General features: G+C 33.1%; 1 protein-coding gene across 1 annotated transcript in view; it reads right to left on the bottom strand.

The window, feature by feature from the left end:
* The window catches only part of LOC129216189 (IDLSRF-like peptide), a 74,469-nt gene extending 57,836 nt beyond the window's left edge, over positions 1 to 16,633 (bottom strand). Inside the window, exon 1 of the mRNA XM_054850370.1 lies at positions 16,487 to 16,633. Coding sequence (XP_054706345.1) covers positions 16,487 to 16,601 — 115 coding nt within the window. The 5' untranslated portion in view covers positions 16,602 to 16,633. The remainder of the gene's footprint in view (positions 1 to 16,486) is intronic.
* Positions 16,634 to 23,229: the final 6,596 nt, after the last annotated feature.

Below are 23,229 nucleotides of genomic sequence, written 5' to 3'. Positions count from 1 at the left end.
TAAGGAGATTGCACAGTTAGATTTTGGAACCACAAGTTTATGACTATCTGAACATTGTCATTATTATCCCCCCCCCCCCCAGTAGTGGGACAGAAAAGTTGAAAAAACTGAAAAGTAATACACAGTTTAAAATTTGCTCTATTTCAAATTTTGAGTGCTTGAATTAACTGTATAATTCGAAGGGACAGATGTGGACTGATTGATAAGTCGCCGTGCTCATAACTGGAGAGTTCCACGCTCGATACCAGTCGGTCGAAGATCCTCCGTGTTCACTGATGATAACTGGGGCACGTTAAACATGTCGTGGTCATAAAGTCCTCCACGCGATTCAATATCCCTGTGGGTGTAGGGCCAGGCGTTGTTCGCCTTCTGGTTTGGATTTAAATCTCAAAATGTTGAGAGATGGTGCTTTCATCTATCGTGTGATGCCTGAAATAACTCAAACTTCTCCCTCAATGGTGCTCGTTAAAACCTTCCTTATTGCCTGAAATCAACTAGCAATTGCTACTAGGGCTCGGTGATCCGAGTAGTATTATTAACAACAACGACGATTAAAATCAATCAGTTGTGTAACGTATACATCGTGACTGCGTCAAGTTAACAGCCACATTTAGAAATCTTTGCTGCTTCACCCCCACAACACTTTTCACTGAATGGATACACATGAGGCTTACTCAAAACAGTGAAGAACATCTGGTACATCGAGTGCAAACATGGCGCGCGTCGTGGTTTGTGTTCAGGGAACAAATTAACGCAGGTCCCTTCCCAAGTCTGTTAATTCCGTCCCGGAGTTCATTCTGGAGAGCTCTCACCCCATCTGATGAGCCCATCATTTCCGCCCCCGTGACCCCCGGGAAAAGGGGGTTTCTTTTGTTGTGACATGATTGGGGAACATCGTTTGAGCGAATTCCGCTTTTGATGGAGTGTGTACCGCAGACCCCATCCCCCTCTCCTCCCCAATTTGGAGCGGGTTTTGCTTTCGGTTGGCGATTTCACACTAGTAGACTGTCTCTTCATCTTCTGTAAAACGGGTTATATTAAAGATATCTTTTAAGAAAGCATCACTGCATCCGATGCTATCAAAGAGGTTTTCGAACTAAAACTCATCAAGTATACAAATAATGTACAACCTCTTTACTTTGAACTATTTACGACCAGGGAGAGTTTGGACCATGAAATCGTTCGGATTACAGAACAAATTATGCCTTTTCACGTGTACTGTACGCATACAGAGTACCTTTACTTTGCAGGAGATTAAGTAAAAATTTGGAGACTACTGATTGGCTACAACGTAAAAATGTCTTCCATCTCCTTTATAGCTAGTTTGGCATGCAACATGCTGCATTTAGCCAATAAGAGCTTTTATAGAACAGGGAATAGCGGAAAATAGTGCGTATATAAAATAATCAACGAAAGGGGGTTATTTGTAAATCATATAGAATAATTAGTAGGGAAAAAATAGTTTCTGCATTGAAATTAGCAATTATATTAGACTTTTTTAGCAACGTATCATGACATGTCTTTAGTGACGCATTAGGTATTCAGTGTATACGAATGATATGAATAGCAACAAAAACTAAATTAATTACTCTTTCACTTATGTTTGGAAGTCCATCACATAGTTATAAAATAATTAAGGTTTCAGAATCAAATTAGAGATGTAAGCAGTGCCGTTGTGAAGCTCTTCTGAGTAGCGAACTTCCTTATCACGTAGTTTTCGGAATGGGACTATTCGGCGCGAAACCTATTTCGACGCCGCCGTTTCGGCGCGGCCCATTTCAATACGACCTGTTCAAAAATCGAAATTGTCTGTATATAAATACGCCAAACATTGCTTCAAAACTCAAGATATCTTTTGTTTTTTTTAGTTTTGTAAAAAGTTTTATGAAGTAATATTTTTAAAGGTGTATTTTGTTTTCTTTTTTTATTATTAGTTGATAAAATGTAAGTTTAAAAACATCTTCGAAAATTTTCGAAGTAGATAAGTTAGGAAACAGCATTGACATTTTTCTATAAAATTTAAATATAAAGCTCATTAAATTTTAAATTGATTTTTTTTGTTGATGATCATTAATTTGTGCACTTACTTAAATATCTTTTCTGTAAAAAATTAAAAACTGTCAACTAATAACAAGATGAATTTTTTATATTTTTTATTGGAAAAAGTTAACGTGTTGAGAAAATCATCCGTAACCCTGCTCTCTATAAAGTTTTAAGCTGTGTAGCGTGCTTTGAACACAGGATAGACAAGAAAAAACTCATAAGAGAACAAGATACAAATAATATTTATAATGTAAAGATTATCATTATTTATTGCTTTTAAGTTTCATGAAGACTAATATAATGAATAAAACATATTTTAAACTTTTTTTTAAAATTAAAATAAAATATTTTGTGTCTTTTTAATTCCTGTAACTGTTCTATAGCACTAAACTGTCGACTAACTATTTGGTAACAAAAAAAAAGCAATAATAAAAATAATAACTTTAAAAAAAAGTAATTTGCAAAAAATTTATAAATCGATTACAGAAAAATAATAATGTTTAGAACTAACTTTAAAAAATAAATGATTTTTTAGTCAATAAAAAAAAATCAAACATTGCCCTAAATTGACCTTGATGTCCGTACATGGGTTTGCAATAGTTAAGTCAAGCTTTTTGGTTAGTTTGAAACGTGTTTTCACGTGATGAAGACTTATGAAATTATTTCCAATAGCTGCTACAACAAAGAAGTAATCACCACAAAAACACAAAACCGCTCAGCATTAATAAAAAAATTCGACAAAGAGGTAGAACTGGTACTGGCATTATTTGCAAATTTTTCATTATTTTTTCATTTATGTTATCGCAGTAAAACATACGCGGATCACATATGTCCCCTCTTTTCCCCCACTGTAAATTTTAAAATAAATTTTAACTAGCTTCTAGAGCGCCAAATTCACATACTTCTTCCAGAAATCTTTTTTTTTTCTTTGAACTAAAATTTCTGAAATTCACAAAGTTCAGAATGCAAAAATCTGGCGCCGAAACAGTCAGCGCCGAATCGGCCTGCGCCAAAACGGTCGCGCTAAAACAGCCACGCCGAAACAGCCGCACCGAAACGGTCGCGCCGAATCGTCACAAACCCCGTAGTTTTCCTCACTATTTCCTCAGTTTTTCCTAAAAATATTTTAAAATATGTACTTAAAGGTGTGCATGTAATTTTTACTATTTGCAAGAATACAGAATTTTTTAAAACTGGTACTTCGCTAAGGACCACAGTATGAAAAACACTAAGCTAACTGTTAAACTATCACGTATTAGTGTTTCATCTCAATGTAAGGAAGGACGCTAGAAAAGCCTCTTTAAAACACCAGTAGTTTCATATTTGAATGAACATCTATTATTTAAAGGTGTGAATATTATCTGAAAACAATTAGAGAACTGAAAAAAAAATGAATCACTGCTTTTGAAAAATCCTCATATACATAACAACCAATGATCGAGTAACGCTCCTGACGTCATCAACAATGAAACTCGCGCCATGGCATGATAATTTGATAATATGTTTTGGTAATGTTTAACATGCAGGGAAAGTTTTATTGTGACAAGGCTGAACTGGATCCAGTCACTTAACTGTTTTACTGATAAGACTGTGTCATTTCAGGGGAATGAAGAATTCGAAAAGTGGTCAACATCTGCTGGAATTTAAGGTTAATCCACTGGAGTTTGTGTTAAAATTTCAACTATCAAAATATCATCAAACAGGCAATTGCTTCGTTCAAATGTAGAAGCAATTTTCACACGTCATAACTTGACGGACGATTTTCTAGTAAATAATAACAACCATAAACAACAACAATAATAAAAGAGTTCATTAGTTCAATGAAACAATATTAAAAGGAATTTTATGTATTTTAATGCTTCTTAAGAAAATACAAATAAAAATTTTAAAACTTTGTGCTTTAAATTGTTTAAAAGATAGGGAAACGCTTTTTTTTGGCAGTTGGAAAAATCAAGATTTTTTAAACATTTAAATCAATATTTAAGTTTTCACGAATTTAATTTATAAAACCCAGATTAGTGGAAAAATATATCATTGAAACTATCAAAATGATTACTATCATGTACAAAATATTGTCTCGCTAAATGGGGAGTTGTGTTTACGTCATTGAACTGAATTTCGAAAAGTTCAGATTTGCGTCTACTTTTTACCGCGTTTAATGAAATAACACAAAAAAGATAAGGTTTACCAAAGATTCAGAGCGCTGACAGAAATAATTTAAAGGAAAGATCTTCAAACTTATGACCCTAATTTTTTGGAATCTTAAAGCTCGATTTATGCATAAAATTACCTTTTAATGTTAAAACCCCGAAAATGAGGGGGGGGGGGGGGGTTGTGTCCACGGTTATATTATTTTTGTTTTAATTTGACATTTATTCGGAAGATTACGTCACTATTTTCAAATATAGATATCAGTGAAATAGTTTTCTGATATCTGAACTAACATTTAGAAACGCTGAAAAAAAGTTTTCAGAATTACCGCTCATAAAAATTAATACAGGCGGTAATTCTGAAAACAACAAGTAATTCAACAAACTCAAATTGGACGCACACTTTACCCAATAATAATTGTTTAAAGCATTCAATCTACTTTGGAAAACTAAACAAAAAAATAAAGAATAAAGTCAGTCTTTTGCATTTAATTTTTACAGTTAAGTACTCATACTTCGAACAGTATCCTAATGTGGGACGTTTAGAAAAATTTTCTTTTGAGTGATTGAACACATGTCAGTATTCCACCATTAAGAAATGAATGGTGTTACAGGATAAATGGATAGTTAGTTATCTTTTGAGGTTATATGGGTTGAACTTTAATGCTTCAGCTTTTAAGTTTAATTATTTTGAAAATTTCAAAAACATATGATATTTTTAAGTACGGAAATAACTTTGGTTAGCTATTTTAACTAAGCTGCATTAGTTTGAATTTTTGTCCAATTTTTTCTCGGCTATCTACTATCTACTTCTGCCTTATTTGTTTACATTCATTTCCACTTAATTAATTCAGTTTAACTTATTAATTCATGAGTTTAAAAATTTTGAAACACTTTCCCAATTTGGGACACTGTTACAAGTTTCGGTTCAAAGACAGAAAACGTATCTACGAAACAAATTGTGAAAATAGATTGTATGATTGTATTGAAGGTAAGTATCCGTTAAATTTCCAAAAAAAAAAAAAAAAAAAAGATTATTCTGATAACAATAAATGTGTCATATCGTTACTGGATTGAAAATTTGTCATTGGTAAAAAATCCGAATCTGGCGATGATTATAAGTTGTTTTGTTGCAGTATTCAAACGTTGATTGGCTAGTTTTACTAATGGAAATGACATACTTTTTACATATATGGGCATTTAGTCATGACCAGTCAGAAGGCGAAAGACAGCAGCAGGATTAACTGCAAAACATGGAAAGTATTGAATGATTGGTTTTGAACTAGTGGGACACTCCCAGGGGTTTCCATTGGTTTTAGTTCCTAGAAAAAAAAAACATTTTCCTTAGTTTTACCAACTTTATTAGGATTTCGGCAGCATTGAAAACCATCGAATTGTTGCATTACGTTAAAATAAGTTATTTACGTTAAGGACAGAAAATATCGCATTTAAATGCAGCTCATGTGTTACATTTGTTAATTATGACCATTTTGTGTATAAAGCATTGAACGGAATTTTAAAAAATAAAAATTAATTTGTAAAACATTTACGCATAACTACACTACACAGAGAGAGAGAGAGAGAGTATGGTACGCGTTTTAGATAAAAATTCACGCGAAGTTACAGCAACTTTAAGTTATGAAAATATTTACCTTCTAGAAAACGTTAATTTCAAAAAATAAGTAAGTAAATAAATAAATTAAAAATAAATAAATAAATAAATGAAATAAATAAAAATAATACAATAATAATAATAAAAAGTAGAAATAAATGCTCTTACTACATTAAGTTCTAGGTACAATAAGTTTAGAAACATTAAAAACATCACGTGAAGTAGTTCGAAGGTTTTTTGGGTGGACCTCCATTAATGAAATAAATGTTAACGATCATTTAGTAAAACAAAACAGAAAAACTCATTAACTCAAAAGCATTTTGTTCAACTCTAATTTACTTAACAACATAAGAACATTGATTACTTTCTTCTGCATCTAATGTATAGAAGAAAATATTGAGTTCAAGATTTTTTTTCTTAAAACATTTAAGACATGTTTCCTCTTCCCATATTTATTCTTGTTTAATGATTCTAAAAGTCTTTTCTATCAATACAAACGTATTGTCTGACATAATCATGAATAATTTTTATTATTTTGTTATCTGTCTTTAAACGACAGCTTACTCTTACACGCTTATTTATCAAAGCATTTTATATCTCTTATAATTTAAAGTAAAAAAAGTTTGTGAAAATATGTAATTTCTTATGAGTAAAATTAACGTACGTATCATTAACAACTTCTGTGAGATTATTCAGATTTATTGTTTTATTTCTGTACCTCAGAGCCAGACTGACTTAAGTTCAAAAAATGCGCTTTTCTGTTTATTAATGCTTTGTATGTAAAAACCTATTCCGCAACGAGCCATGTTAACGTAATTCTTTAAAAAGAAAATCTTTTCAATTTTTTATCAGGGTTAAAAGAGCGCACGTTACATTCTTTGCATGCGCCAGAAAAAAGGTTTCCCCTCTCCTGTAAAACTATCATGATGTGACTTACGTACTTCTGGCTCTGAGGTACAGATCTATTGGTACCATAGCATTGGTGAGTTAAAATTTAGAAAAGGGGTACATTGGTGATATATTAAATTCACCGCATGGCGCCATTCTAAAATTGTATGGTAACCTTATTACTTTTCTCTATGCTAGATCAAAGTTACATGGAAACTATTTATTTCGCATACCAATATCCTTTTATCCTTTTTATTAACTATTAGTGGTACCCGCACGGCTTTGCCCGTAATAGAAAAATTAAAAGGTCTTTTGGTTCGCCTGTATATTTACAACTAATGTATGGTGAATTTTCTCACCAATTGGCTTGTACCCATGTTACGGTTCCACGTTATGATAATTTCGTATCTCGTCAACTGGCTTGTGCCCATGTTACGGTTCCACGTTATGATAATTTCGTATTTTACTCGTCCATCTTACGATAATTTTGTTCTTAAAATTGGAATAGAAAAATAACCACTTCGAATTTTCGAAAAATCCCTTCGAGCTGCACACCCCAAAGCTACAAACTAACTTTGTGCTAAATGTCATGAAAATCAGCCGAACGGTCTAGGCGCTATGCGCGTCGCAGAGATCCAGACACCCAGCCATCCTACGGACATCCAGACATCCTCCGGACATCCAGACAGAGAGACTTTCAGCTTTATTATTAGTAAAGAAACCTTCAAACAAGATTAAAAGTACCATTACAATATAAATTAAGCCATTGAAAACAGTTAAATGAAAAATAATGTGTAAAAAAACATTAAATATCAAAAAGAGTTCCATAAAAATGTAAAATAAACGTCCAAATGAATATATAAAATCATTACCAATAGTTAAAAGACCCGTAGAATTAAAGCATGGGGAGCAAACATAGCGACCACGTAAGCAATATTTTTCTGTGTTCGAAAAGGTATAAAGTAAAGAAGCGCCGATATACTATATGAACTTATGTTCGACAAATCCTTAGTTTTTGGCATTTAAAACCTATCTAGGTCTAATAAAAATCAGAAATAATTTTATGTTTCAGTTTTGCTGAGAATTAATTGTAACTTCCGATAATGAAAAAAGAAAAAGAAAAAAAAAAGGAAGGGGAAAAAAACGCATTAAAAAATCCTCTTTTGTATGAGATAAATTAGATGAATCCGAAATGCAACAACTACCAATGTGAATATGGAAAGAAAAACATGTATTCTGACTCAACAAGTTCGTGCAGGGCCACCTCGAACTTGATTTTTTCAAGGTGCGGAAATTAACAATTTGCCGAATAAAACCCTAAATTTCACCAAACGGTTGCGAGAAATTTTGCCAAATGATACACCAAATTTCGCCAAATGATGATAATTTTTCCAAATAGAACTACGAATTTTGCCAAATCATCAGACAAAATTTGCTAAATAAGGACATTTTTGGAAGGTCACTGTGACCTGCCCATCGAGGCGCTACTGAGTTCCTGCTCAAAGGCAAAGTGCTGTTTAAAGTCGCTTCTAATTCGATCCCTAAATGTAGCCATTTTGATTGTTCGAGACAAGCTAATTCTGGACATGTCTACACAAGTTGTTCATTTTCATCAAAACAACATTTTATTTCCCTAAAAAAGGTAAATTCTGTGAAATTAATCGTTACTTAAGTAAAATGAATGTCCTTTTAATGTGAATAACAACAGGATTCTTTAATAATTTTGTATTTGGTTCAAAATAAATATTTTCATGTGTATCGTTGCACGTAGAGTTTAAATAGGCTTTGTAAATATCGTATCACAGTAATCTTCTAAGATTTTCCAGGAATAATGCCTAAAATATACACTGTTCTGAAGGAAATTATTCATTAAATGAAGTATTTTGTAAATTACTTCAACATTTCTACGCATAAAATGATTTGAAAAATACTATTAAAGTAAAGGTATGAAATATTTTGTCAACTGTTCATAACAAACCATTGTTTTGTAAATACTGTCTTCTGTATTTTTTAAAAATTCTCATCCATTTGAAAGTAAAATTGACATTGGATATGTTTATTGCTTTACGTTGAATACTTAAATGTATCGTTTAAATGTGAAAAGTAACTTGACTTAAAAATGAAGTTAAATGTTTCGTACTTACCACGCAAAAAATTTTACATGTTGAAGAACTCGCTCTTATGTAGCGGATTTCACAAGATTTTAAGAATTAAGTTCCTTGATACCAACTTAAGTAGATGGGGTTGATTTGGGAAAATATTACATATATGTTAATCATTTTTAAATAAGAATCAAGTATATAAACAATTACTTACAGTTTTTCTTAACAAATAAGACGAAAACATTTCAAGTTAAATTATTTTTTTCATTTTTAGGAATGATAAATCTTTGATTATATATATGTATATATATATCAGTAAAACATGTAATCTACAAACATTCTGTAGCATATTATGATATAATGTTTTACTTAGCATTAATGTTACATTCGGTTACCTTTTAATGTGTTTCATTTCGACAGTGGCCTATTTACAGGTTTCTGGGCCCTTTTCTTTTCGACAGTGGCCTATTTACAGGTTTGTGGGCCCTTTTGTGTGCCGCAGCACTACGTAAAGCATTAATCATGAGCATTTGTTGTTCTTGTTCGGCGCCTGTATGGCTATGGGGACCCTTTGCAATTACGACATGATAAATCCGCCGCTTCATTTCGGAGCTATAAAGCTATATTGTAAAATTTGTCTATGTGGTTTCATTAAATATGCTAATGAAGTTCAACGTTAAGTTCGCGAAAATCTGAGTCTGAAGAATACTTTGTTTCCGAACGGAATAAACGGTATTGTTTTCCTTAACTTTTTTCCGAAGCTATTTATTAGTTTTCCTATACATAATTGCATTAGCAATTTCTGGTCACATTGATTTAAAGTTCATCGATATTGTACGCACGTGTAGACGTGGTTTTTTCTTTCATTTTCAGGATTTTACTGATGTCTGGTGTTCTTCAAACAACTGTGGATCTTCCACTTCAGATTTAATTATTGCCGGCCTTATGATATTAACGATCAAACTAATAACGCGTAAATGATTTTATATTGTAATACCAAGGTTAATTTCTAATTTTCGCTTTTTACGTGAAGCTTTTCAAATAATGTAGGTTTTGTAAACTTTCTTCGATTTCAAACATCAACGTAGAAGATTTTTCAAAATGCTATAATTATGTTTTGTCTTGGGTAGGTAGGTAAGTAGCTAGGTTGGTTTGTTGGTTGGGGGAGAAAGCTTTCTGATTGATTCCTAAAACAAAACTGAATAACAGCAACTAGAGAGTTAACTATTAATCTTCTTAGCAGTAAGACCAGAGCAAGGTTAAAAATAGACCAGTCCGTGAGCCCACAGGCTTATCGCTTAAATGGTTACTAAAGTTAACAAATTGCTTTGAGCTTACGTAAGCATTTGTGTAGTTTGGACTTCTGAAGCTTATCAAATATTACAGGGTTTGAGCCTTCTGTAGTATTTTCCACTATTACATTCATTAATTTAAAAGCATTTGTTCACAATGTACTTTTTCACCAAACACTTTCTAATTATTAACTTATTTTGTTGAATACGAACTGTTGATTGACCTTACTTCGCACGGTAAGCGGCCATTAATATATTGTCCTTGTATTTGGCAGAATTGAGTCACGTGAACCAAACAGAAGGAAATTGCTAAATGTTTGTATGCTGTTTCCTCAAGATCAGCTGAGAGTTTCGGGTCAAGTCGGGAATGAAAAAATTCAGAATTTTTCATCGTAATAATTTACTTTTTCTCCTCTATAAAACTGTAGCTGATAGTTATTTTGATTAAGAACACAAGTTACATTCTTTTTCAAACTTGGGATGTAAATCATATTCGTTGGGAAATGTGGGGCAAAGTGAAATAGTTAAGTTTTTTCAAAATGAACAAATTGGAAATTTATTTTGAAAATTTCATTACATAAAGGAAGAACATTGCACTTTATAATAACACTTTAATTAAAACTGTATTTTTAAGTTTTGGCAATAAATTTGCTCTTTCCAAAAAAGCGAAAAAATATCACTTTTTTTTATGGGCCAAAGTAGAAAATAAAATGTGTTTCTAATGAAATATTTTCTATTCGAATGAAAAGAATACATTTGATCTAATGAATCAGTAGATAACAGGTCGAATGATAAAAATGAAAAGATAATGAAAAATAAACGAATAATTTAATTAATTAATATATGAAGAAAATGAGTGAATAAAAGGGCACATAAGTAAGAAAATAAGTTAATGAACGAATAACTAAGTGAATGAATGAATGAAGTGAAATGCTAAAAAGTAAGATAAATGAATTAATTAATAAATGCATGCGTAATTTGTTAGTAAATAATTTGTGAGTAAACGAAATAAACGATTTCACTTCGCGTTGCATGTACTTGACTAACTGTACAAAATACTTAAAAAACAAATAAGCTTATTATGAACTAAATAAATACTGCATCGAAGATTAGAAAGGCCGCAATTGGCATTTAAAATGTTCATAGCAACAACTTTTATCATTTTATAATTCAAAAATAATTTTTGGCTTACAACAAGATATTACAATATGAGTATCCTTTTTTTATAAAAATTGTCTGTAATCCTCGGCAGTATGTTTTTCGTGACTGGAATAGACTACTTGCGCTACTACATATTTAAAATATTTCCAGACGGCGCTAAAAGTAGAGCAAATATTTTGCCATTTCACTTTGCCTCACATTCCCCTACTTCATAACAAAACTTGATTTATAGCGTTAGTCTGTATTTTTCAGCAGTAAGTGCGTGCCTTTAAACAAAAGTGGAATATTGTCGCTTTACTCCATGTTCTTAAAATGAATCCTCACATGTTTAATAATAGCGAATATTCACTGATCGAATAACGCTTTTGACGTCATCAACAATGAAACTCGTGAAAAGGCATGATTATTTGATAATATGTTTTGGGCAATGTTTGACATGCCGGGAAATTATTTATTTTGACAATGCTGAACTGGATCCGGTAACTTAACTGTTTTACTGTTAAGACAGTAATTTCAAGAGGGTGACAAAACGAAAAAGTGGTCAACAAAGAACGCTATCTACTGGGGTTTAGGGTCCATCTACTGGAGTTTGGGTTAAAATTTTAACTATCAAAATATCATCTAACAGCAATTGCTTCGTTCAAAGTAGAAGCAATTTTCACCCGTCATACCTTGAAGGGCGATTTTCTAGTAAATAAATAACTGAATGAAAGAATAAATAAGTAAAACAATAAATGGATAAACTAATTGTTGAGTAAATAAATTAATAATTAAACTAGCTTATGAATAAGAAAATAAAAGAATGAATGAACGAATAAGTGTTTTAATAAATGAATGAATGCAATAAATGAATTGATCAGCGAATGAATACGGCAATTATCTGATGAACGATGGAATAAATAAATGAAATAATGGGGTTGTTTCCTTCAGTCAAAAGTAGTACTTTTTGTCACTAAAATTGATAGAATAAGCAAAAAAAAAAAAAAAAAAAAAAAAATGTACCCAGAAAATACTTTTATTTTCTCAACAGTTATTTTTTAATTAATTTTTTTCAATGTCCGATTTTTCAAACAAGGCGTGGTCTTGATGACGTCACAAATGATGCATTTTGGCGCATCTTTCTTCCGCGTTTCCACGTTATAATAATCAAGGAACGAATTAAAATTGAGCTCAACGCTCGCTATCAACCATATCGTTGCCAATACACGTGAGTAAAGATGCGAATTAAATATTTTGCTCTGTGAATGGCAACACAGAATGGCATTTCATCATTTGTGATTTCATCGGACAGAAGCATAAACAATGAAAGCGCGCCGATTTAAGTATTTTTTTAAAATATTAAATTTAAACAAATTATTTAAAAAATGGTCAGATCCTATGTTTTTAAACATGCTCTTTCAGAGAAAAATGCTTTTAAAATTTTGGAAACTACCCCATTAACACAAATTGTGAAAATGTAAGTATCAAATTTAGAAAATGGATTGCATTATCATATATTCTGATCTTTTAAGGCAACTCTTTTCCGACAGGATTCAACATGTTTCATAACATAGCTAAATTATCGTCGGATGGATGGGTGTTCAGACTGTGTAAAGTACCATTTTTCAATGCAACAAGCCCTGTTTCTGCTTCCTTTTGTATTTTATTCAAAAAATATCAAGTTTCTCACTTAAAAATGCGCTCGTCAACCTGTCGCCGTAGGTTTAAAGTTTTCAATTCTGCGTAAATTATATGATTTTTTGAGGAATGCTGTACTCATTCTAGAACGCTATTTTATTTTATTTTTTAAAGCGTTTTTTATAACTCTTCTATGCTCTATTTATTCAAGTACTTTTCGGTTGGAGAAGAGGTAAAATTATTTCAATAATTTTTTATCATTTTCAAAGTAGCTCTTTTTTGATTGCAGAGAATGCGATTTGATTTTCGCAGAAATGAATTGAAGGTATTTTATTTTTATTTTTAGATTTTAAAGCATTTGCCCAATTTTAGGTGGTTGGCATTTTTTTTTAAATCACACGCTAAGAAAAAAAAAGGAATAATAATAAACCTCAAGTTAATTGTTAATGTCAACGAATTAATTTTAAAGATAAACTTTATAAAGTGTAGAATTGTGGATTTGAAGCTTTTTGAGATTTTTAAAATAATGTTTAAAATCAAATTTTCAAGATCTTCCTTGAATCAAGTCATTAAATTAAAAAGCGTTTTCAAAAATTCCGCCCACCCCCTCAATTCTTTTGTAGTTACTCTCAGATTATAGGGTTTGTGGACATATTTCTAATACTGCTGTCGACACTTTACTTTTCTAAAATTAGTCTTATAAAATAAATTTCAATTATGCAGTATCATTTCTCGTTGCCAGGAAAATTAAATGAACCTGACTATAAACTATTTCAAGGCTAAAACAGATCCAAAAGTTACATAGAAATTATGACAGATGCAAATTACGCAACAGCATGATGGGATACGATATATAAAATTAGTCTGGCCACCAATGAGAAGGAAAAGTGAACATCTGGTTTTCAGTTGAAAATGAACGAATCTATTAGTCTTCAGGTATTCCAGCTTTTTCAGATGTGTGTTAGCCTCGAGTCACATTGAAATGAAGGAAACAGTTGCTTCAAATTTTTACCCCCCCCCCCCCATTCAGAGAGACGCGCCTTAGCTGGACGTTTGCCAATTCCATAGAAACCTTGGGCAGACAGATTGTACACCCTCTCAACTGAAAGCGTAATTTTGAATTTGTCACTTAGTAAAACCTCGATAAACTGTCCCGTAAAATCCTTCTACTGTACATTTAATTCCATTTATTGGGCGGATTATTTTATATCTTAATATCTATTTTAATTATATGGTATTTTTTTTTTCATTTTAATACTACCTTCGTCACTTTAAATGGATTGCTTTGTTTCAAAATTGAACATTAAGTTTTAAATTTTAGCAATGCTGATTTTGGGAACGTTGGACGAGCAAATAAGAACTTTATTTTGACTAGTTTGACGAAAAATTTTGAAAATGAGCCAAGCGTTCCACATTTTGAATTTTTCTCCAAATTCACCGCATAATCTGATTTGGATGATAGGAATCAAAGAACTCAAAGGACGCCACGAAACGGCAGTATGATTAGAAGAAACTAAAAGCATAGATGTGATACGATATATTAATAATTTGTATTTTAAAAGTTCTTTTCAAATTGTTTATTCCGTCATACACTTAATAAGTTAACAGTGGGCTCTGAGCAGAGAGTATAAAAATTGTGCAAAACATTTCTTCCTTCGTGATTTTAACATTTTTATGGAAATGTATTTTTACTTTTCCTTGAACAATCAGATCTTAATTTTGTGCACTTTTGTCACGTGATATAATTAATGTTTTTTCTGTCATCGGCTCTTTGTAAGTGAGACATTCCACGTGGAGCAGAAAGTACATAGAATTATTTGCATGTTCAAAAAAAAAAAAAAAAAAACTTTTTCTGGCAGAATTAAGAAGATTTTAAAATTTCTATTAGCTTAGGGTAGTCGTTCGTGTTCTTATCACAAGATATGTACCCTAGGGTAGGACGTAATTTCTTTAGAAATATGAACTTTAAAACGAAGCTCAAACGATTGCCGCTTTTGCATAAAGTCATTACCACAGAAAGCGTTAATTAATTTTGACTCTATCAAACAACCAACCCGGATGCGTTCCTGGGTATCTGTTTACCAAGTATCATTTGCTTGGGGTCTTCTAATAGGGTATTTGAGCGGCTCAAACGATTGTCATCCTATGAATAAACCCTGGTGACGGCACAGGGGCTTGTCCGGGGGATTAGGGAGATCTGCATTGCCTGCTATGCCACCTGCGCTCGGGCCTGATGGATAGATACTAATTGCCCACTGGAAAATGGTTCTGTAACGATTTGCTTATGCTGAGCACAAAATTGACAGCAAAAAAGGTTGTCCCTCCAGCTAGTCCTATCGCTCATTAATATCGAATGGTATTAATGAGCGATATCTTGCGGAATGGCATCAAGGGACGCCATTGTTTTACTTTTAGTTTACTTTACTTTTGGAGCGTAACTGGGTGGACAATTTAGAATGGAATCTGACAAAATAAATTTAAATGGACATCGATGGTATTCATACCCAATAAAATAAACTAATGTTTTGAAATTTCATGCTTTGTGTTACAGGTTAGTTAAAGGTTTAAAATAGGATGAAATACGGTTTAAGGTTTCATTGTCTGAGCTGTGGAAGTGAGTGGATGTCGTTCGTTCTTCAAAGGTGGAAAAATCAGAAAACCAGATGCGAAATCTGTTTTGGTACTAACCTGATCAAATTGGTAATTGTTACTTTTTGAGATACTCAAAAAGTAACAGTATCTATTTTAGAACACTGAAACGCTTATTTCCAGCAATGTTTTCCTTTAATGCTGCCCTAGAATGTTGACAACCATTAGTTTGCAACTAAAAATGGGGTAAAGTAATATTAATTAGCTTCTCGCTGCCTTCCTCGCTTTTGCCGTTTTACAGAACCGAATAAAGACTTTTTTCGTTTTAGAACATTTTTTTTTCACTTTAACCGCTCTACTTTTGTGACAGTCATGTAACAATGTAACACTTCAAAATTGTGTAGCTTTGCGATTGAAATAATAGGAAAATACAATCATACTGAACTTTTCGCTTTCAATCGAAACATTTTTTTTGCTGCTAGCACAAATAGAGTAATTACTGTGGTATCCTTCTGGCTCATTAATTTCACTGCAGCCCAGACACGCTGTTATCACACAAGTCATATGTACTCCACTTGCAACGCCCCGTCGCGTGTCGCCTTCCTCCCCTCTCCCAAAACGTGAACATTCAAAGAACAATAATTCTATTTCTTTTTGAAAATAATCTCGTCTAGTTGCATGAGAGCTCTGTTCCTGCACTTCTTTTCAAATTCAGATGATTTTTGTTACTCATTTTACTGGAATTGAGCAGATTTGAGCAAGAAAAAGAGACCTGAAGACTGTTGGGCTGTCATTCTCCTATTGTCAGAAATTAAGCCCTGGGTATCGAGTATCCATTTGAGAAATCTTTTCGTGGTCTTGGATAATTTTTAGAAATAACTGGACAGGAAAAACAAATATATTTGTTAATGAATACCTATATTAAAAAGTGTAACCAAGCAAAGAAAGAGGTGTGAAAAAAAAATATCCTCGTGGACATAGAGGAAGAAAGGAAAAGACGTGACGGGAAAGGGTGGCAGGGGACTGACTCACCCTCTCTCTTGACATTGGCCAGGTTCCTGTGCAGCACGTTGGAGAAGTCGATGAGGTGAGCCGCCCGGGCAAGGGCGGCACACCACAGCACCACAGCAGTCCACGGCAACATCATGGCGGTCGACTGACTGAAGGATGCCCGGGCGCTCCTCTGTCTCTCTCTCCACCTCCTCCGCAACCTGTGCACCTGTTGGGGGGCTGCGCAGGCGACGCGCGTCACGGCCAATCGGGAGGGGCCAAGGGAGGAGCCCTCTCTCTCTCTTTCTATTCTCTCCGAGCTCCCGAGTCCCGTTCCCGTACACCGCCGCTGCGAAGATGAGCCGTTTGTTTGGAGAAGCGAGATCATATATATATATATTTCTTTTTCTATGAGACTAAAAAGGACATCATACTGCCTCTATAGATATCGCAGACTAGAAAATCTTCATGAATATTAAGATTTGTATTTCATTTCCGTATGCACACTAAAAAAATTCACTTTCAGGAACTTCCATAAATTCTATTTACACATTGGACAGACCATATCATATCAATCTTTTATTGTGGATCGATAACGAAAAATCTATTAAAATATAACTGCCCAAACTTTACAGCAATTCTGGTTTAATATATTTATCAATTGTTGTTCAAAACACCTTACAATGATTACGAATACTGAAGATTCTTGTTTCATTGAATAAGCTTTAGGAATAGCGTAGACTCTTATTTCAAACTCAACTAGCGGCCCGCTCCGACCTTGTTCAGGTCAAAAAATAATCTATTTTAAATAAATATTATGCAGGTATTGTTCATTTTAAAACATCATGGTACACACCATTTTTTTGTTTCGTTTTTATGAAATTTTAAAACAACTTGATTCATCCCATTCCCTGATTGAGAGTGATCAATAGTAAGATCAGTAACACAATGTTCCCGTATGTAACGTTGTACTCAGAAAAATTGTATGTTTGAACTTCGAATTTGTTGATGTTGATGGAAAATTTTTTTTTAAATTGGAAATTTTTATTACTTAAGTTGGTAAGGCAAATCTGTAGGGATCATGGTAATGTGAGAAATATGAGAAAACTGACCTGCTGCTGGTCATGTGAGAGTAATACTCTAAATCATATTATTCCATAGGGATTTTACTTAAAGGCTAATCCCATTGCATAGATCAGGCGGATTAAAAATTCGTAATAAAAATATTGGAACCTGATTTTAATTTTAAAAGCATTATATAGGAAAATAGTGGGTACAGCGAGATACAAAAATTCAATTACATTTTTCATTATTAAAAAACACGGAACACATGTTTGTTTCTTTTCAAATATCATTGTATTTGTCACTGTAATAGGTATTATGAAAGTGTTTCTAGGAAAAATCTACGAATTCACAAATGAAAAAAAAAATATATGAACGAAATACAATTTTATCTCACTGTTCCTCCAGTGAGTGCAAACAGTGAGACGCATATTTTTTTAATCTAAATTTAGCTGGAAAAATAAGAGTAATTGTTGCCGTTTCGTTTTGTTTTGACTTTTGGTATGGTAAATTTCATGTCGTCTTGACACACAATAGGGACATCTTTCGCGTATTTGTTTGATATTGAGATAGAATGATTTAGATGATTCTGTGAATTGATTTAAAGTGTCATCTTGTGATGCAGCATTTGATTAAGGAAGGAATACTTTCACTGTAGCTTTTGTTTATCACTAGTACAACAGCTTCTTTCCTGTCTGTTCCAGTAAATGTCTGAAATAGCTTATCTGACTTTCTTTTTTCTAGGCATGTCAAAATTTTGAAATGCGGATAAATATACTTACATTTAGCATATTGCAATGTAACAATAAGAAAAAAATAATAATTTAAATGGAATAAGTACGAAATGGAAATATTTATGTCATATTATATAGCGTTCTTATTTTCTTGGATCATGACTTTCAAACTTATTTTATTATGTTTTGAATCAACAGGCTAGTTGTAATTAAATTAATTCAACGTGTAATTTCTCAATTTTTAGTGTAAAACTTTTACGGGAGCGGTGTGAGCAACGAATTAATGATGCTCACTCTTACCTCCTTGCAAAATATAAGCTCAATAGCTGCCATTCTCAGACAAAGAAAATTAACAACATCATTATAGCTACTGAAACGAACTTTAGTTAGTAGGCTAATGTAAGATAATTAACACCAGTCTAAAGGTTACCTAACAGTTGAGAAACAGTGAAACAAACAATTCCTTTGCACGCTCCTGGTCTTCTGCTAACATTACCCACCACCTGTTGAAGAATAACTATTGATATTCGTTGAATTTCTTCGTAAATTTGAGGTTTCTACTCTCTGAAGTGTGTGTTGAATTCAGGAAGAAACTAAACGAAGTCTTGCAGAGACTCTGCATTAGTGTATGGGCGAAGTTAGATTAAGACTTTTCAAATGCTTGCAGAAGGATGTTGAATATTTTAAAGCCGTTAATTCTTGGAAAGAAGTTTGTTGAGTTTTAAAACTAAAGGCTTTTATGTTTTCTGGGTATTTTCATTCACCCTTAATGAAGTTTTTAAAACAATCGTCCAATTCACTGCGTGTCATTTTATATGTTAAAGTATTTCTAATGTCGGTTAACCAAATGTCCGGATTGCGAGAAAATTAAAAATTCGGGCTTCCGAATACTATATAATGCACTAGAATGAGTCATTTCTTTACTAATAATAAAGCTGAAAGTCTCTCTGTCTGGATTATCTCTCTGTCAGGATCTCTGTGATGCGCATAGCGCCTAAACCGTGCCGTCGATTTTCATGAAATTTGGCACAAAGTTAATTCGTTGCATAGGGGTGAGCACCTCGAAACGATTTTTCGAAAATTCGATTTTATTCTTTTTCGATTCCAATTTCAAGAACAATTTATCGGGAAAATTATCATAACGTGGACGAGTAAATTACCAAATTATCATAACGTGGAACCGTAACATGGGTGAGCCATTTACATAGCAAATTGGCGAGAAATTCATCATCCATTATTTGCAAATATACAGGCGAATCAAATGACTTTTTAATTTTTTTACAACGGGCAAAGCCGTGCGGGTACCACTAGTAAGTAATAAAAATGCAAAGCTATTTTTCACTTACTTCCCGTTCAGTCCCTTCCCCATATGAGTTGTTGGTGCAGATCAAGAAAGAAATAGATAATATCTACCCTAAACATATTTCCTGCAATTTTACGGTAAAAATTACTTGCAACCATGCTGGCAGTCTATAAAAAGCGGGATCATTACTGGCATTATAATGCACTGAATAGAGCTCGACAGAGGTGTGGGAATTGAAAATTATACGCTACATACCATAAGTAACGTGGAGTACCAATTGGAGCTGCGATCACTTACTTTTTCCTGTAAAATTTCTATGTACTGTAAACACTCAATTTTACAGTATTATTTTGTTGAATTTTTAAAATTGTGGTTACCTTTTATAATTTCTGCTTACTTTTGAAATTTTAAGTCTATGCACTTGACAAAAATATGGCGCCGCTGTTCAGCGATTTCATTAGCTCTGTCTGTAGATCACGCAGCTTCCAAACGGTTTTAGTCCTACCTAATCTTCCATTATTGATTACTTTTCGTTTAATTTTAAGAAGTTTCGAGAACATCTTAGAGCATATTTGCCCATGATACTTACTTCACACAACCACTGTTATAAATAAGATCCTGCTCTGATATTAAAGTCGTTTATAACTTGCCTACTAATTAGTTTGGGTCAGTAAAATTAGCTTTGCTCTATCTGGATTATCTGTTTATTCTCAGCTATGACGGTATAAATATAATTTTTACTCTTCTGTATAATATATGTGACACCAAGGCTATTATGTCATACAGCATTTTTGATTGCCGAATCCTCAAATAGTTTGCGTAGGTAGAATATTGAGAGAATCTCTTTACTATCCCAAATGGAGTAAGCAACTTAGTTCTATTCTAGTCCCGTGTATCTGTATTTCCAACTTTTTTATCCCAAGCGCAACAGAATCCTTTTTACGACGAAAGAGTCACGTCACTCTCTTACATTTAAAAAAAAAGAAAAGAAATAATAATAAAAGAAAGCATTTTTCACAACTGCAAACAAAATGAATTTGAGCAGGGAATTTAAATGGTGCTCTTATTCTAAAACTGGAATGTTCCCGTTCTTCGTTCCCAAAAGTGGCTGAATGAACGTGATAGCTTTGGAAGCGCCATCTAGGAATACACTTAAAAAGGCAGAAGATTTTTTTTTCAGAAGCACTTAAGCTCGAGAGAAAGTACTTAAAGAAATTCGTGACTCCTACTTTTCCAATATACCTGTTTCGTAGTAATACCTAGAGTACCCCATTAGGCGGTTTAAAATAAATTCCGAACGGAGTATTCATCGGATAAATGTAAAAGTTTGATTTGCCTGCAGATTTTTTTCCCCGGGATATTTGCAGGGCCTAAGGTTGAGAAGTTAAAGGGATGATGGCGATAAGTCTAACTTTCTAGAAAGAACGAAGTGTTTTACATGTTCTCGAACACTAATCTTATTGTTATCTTCAGCCCTTAATTGCCGCACGTGCCCCCAAATTCCAGGAGCCGTTACTATACGATAGCTTTCTTTTTTATGGTTTAGTGAAGTAACTTTTGGTAGGTATATTTGGAGCTTGAGCGTTATTTAGTTGTGTGCATTAATTAGTCTTAAAAATATGCTAGATAAAATATTCGCAGTTGTGACTTTTAAAAAGCAAAGGTATTGATAAGAAATCGTAATGAATATATAATTGTAAACTGAACTAATAGCTATCAACTACTGGTGGTTTTACCTTATTTATTTTCAAGCAGACTAAACAAAATAAAAAATATATTCTTAATAAATGCATTTAACTATGTATGAAATAAGAAATTCTTGATTTAGATATCAATTATTATTTCAATTCGATGTGGCGTACATTCAGTGGATGTAAAAGGAATAAATCCCAATGTCTCGCGACACAGCATCGCCTTACCTAAGAGCAATTTGCCATACAAAGCAATTGAACACCACTAGTTATCTGCAATTACTAAGCGAATTAAACACCAAGCCACAAAAAGTGAAACAAAGAGCCCCATCGTAGCTGACGACATCGCTTTTCCTCTGGTTAATTTATCAGATAAAGACATAAACAATGATCTTGACTCGGTATATATCAATCACAAAGCGAATAACACTACTGCTAAACCAAGGCAAGGTGGCATCAAAAAGCAATCTTAATTGCTCAAAAATAAATAAAAATGGCAATATCCTATCACTAATAAAAACATCGGCAATGAAATATGCAGAATATGAGTGGGTTACATTTAAAGAAAATAAGACATACAATTCAGACTATTTCGCAATCAGCTTTGCAGTTTCAACACGACCTTTCTCTAAAACAGGTGTTTCTGGCACTGCTCCAACGTTCTCTTAAATGCTTCTCACACCCCTACGGAGTTCAGGCGTAATTTTGGGGCATTGATGCCACTGTCACAAACAGAGCCATGAATTCTTTCAACACACTTTAGTTTCTATATGAAATGCTTTCTCCTTTTTATTTCATAAGAAGTAGGGGTCCAATTCTCAGCTTTGGTGCTTGAATGTAAAAATTAATTTGGAAACTTTTGCACCTTAATTTCTTAAACAAATTGCTCGTTTCTGCTTTGGATTTGATGGGTGACTTTCAAAATAGGGGAGAACTTTTGCTCTTAAACATTTAAAATGATTTAGTAGGCTTTCTAGAATTTTTAAATTTATATGTTCTTGATTTGATATTATTCTTGATCTGAACCAAATTAATTCTCACTTATCAACAAAAAAGACTCTAAAACAACAGAATAAAAGTCTGAAATGTAGCATGGATATCCTTATCAGCTATGTCATGTATAAGTTATCTCAAGTGACGCCTAAGCTCTGATTTGCTCACTACTCAAGCTTCTTAGTTATCATTTTTTTTTCAATTTGTTCGTGTAGGTAGGTTGCTAACTTTCAGAAAATGGAACATTTTTGTGTCCAGATACAATGTGCGGGGACAGGTTGGCTGAAAACGAACTGTACCGTCTAATACGGGACATTTGGTCACCATAGTCATAACTCTCTATTCCTTTCTTGAAACCTCAGAAGCGGAATTCTGGAAATTACAGATTTAATTTATCCTCTGCTAAGTTAAAGTTAAAAACTCGAAGTAGTCTCTTACTACGTTGCAACTAAATGGAAAAAAGTGGGCATTGATCCACTTGAATTTACTTTAATTGAAATTACCTTCGAAGGTCACCACTTTGATAGTCATTCTTCTCCACTCAGTTTTTTTTTTTATGATTTTCGAATAACTTTCCATAACGTCACTTCACGATTTCTAAAAGTTAGATCCATTTTTCCTTCCTTTTACAAAAAAGGAAATATTGTACTCGTGAAAAATATTTCACTCAAAAATCGACCTTAACTTCCATTTTGCTCACCACCGAATGAATGTTGAGTTTTTTTTTCGACTCGATCACACGTGGATAAGTGCCTAAGAACGTATAGACACGCGAAATATCCATTTTGACTATTCCCGAGTTAGTTGCAACGCGTTTTCTCGTGACGTCTGTATGTACGTATGTATGTGTGTGTGTATATGCGGATATGCGTATGTATGTCGCATAACTCAAGAACGGTATGTAATAGAAAGTTGAAATTTGTTACGTATACTCCTAGTGGGTTCTAGTTGTGCACCTCCCCTTTTGGTTGCATTCGAGTGTTTTTAAGGGGGTCTTTTGCC

The sequence above is a fragment of the Uloborus diversus genome, chromosome 2, assembly GCF_026930045.1.
Source record: "Uloborus diversus isolate 005 chromosome 2, Udiv.v.3.1, whole genome shotgun sequence".
Lineage (NCBI taxonomy): Eukaryota > Metazoa > Arthropoda > Arachnida > Araneae > Uloboridae > Uloborus > Uloborus diversus.
Note: the sequence above shows the minus strand (reverse complement) of the source record. Positions and strands in the feature narration are given on the sequence as shown.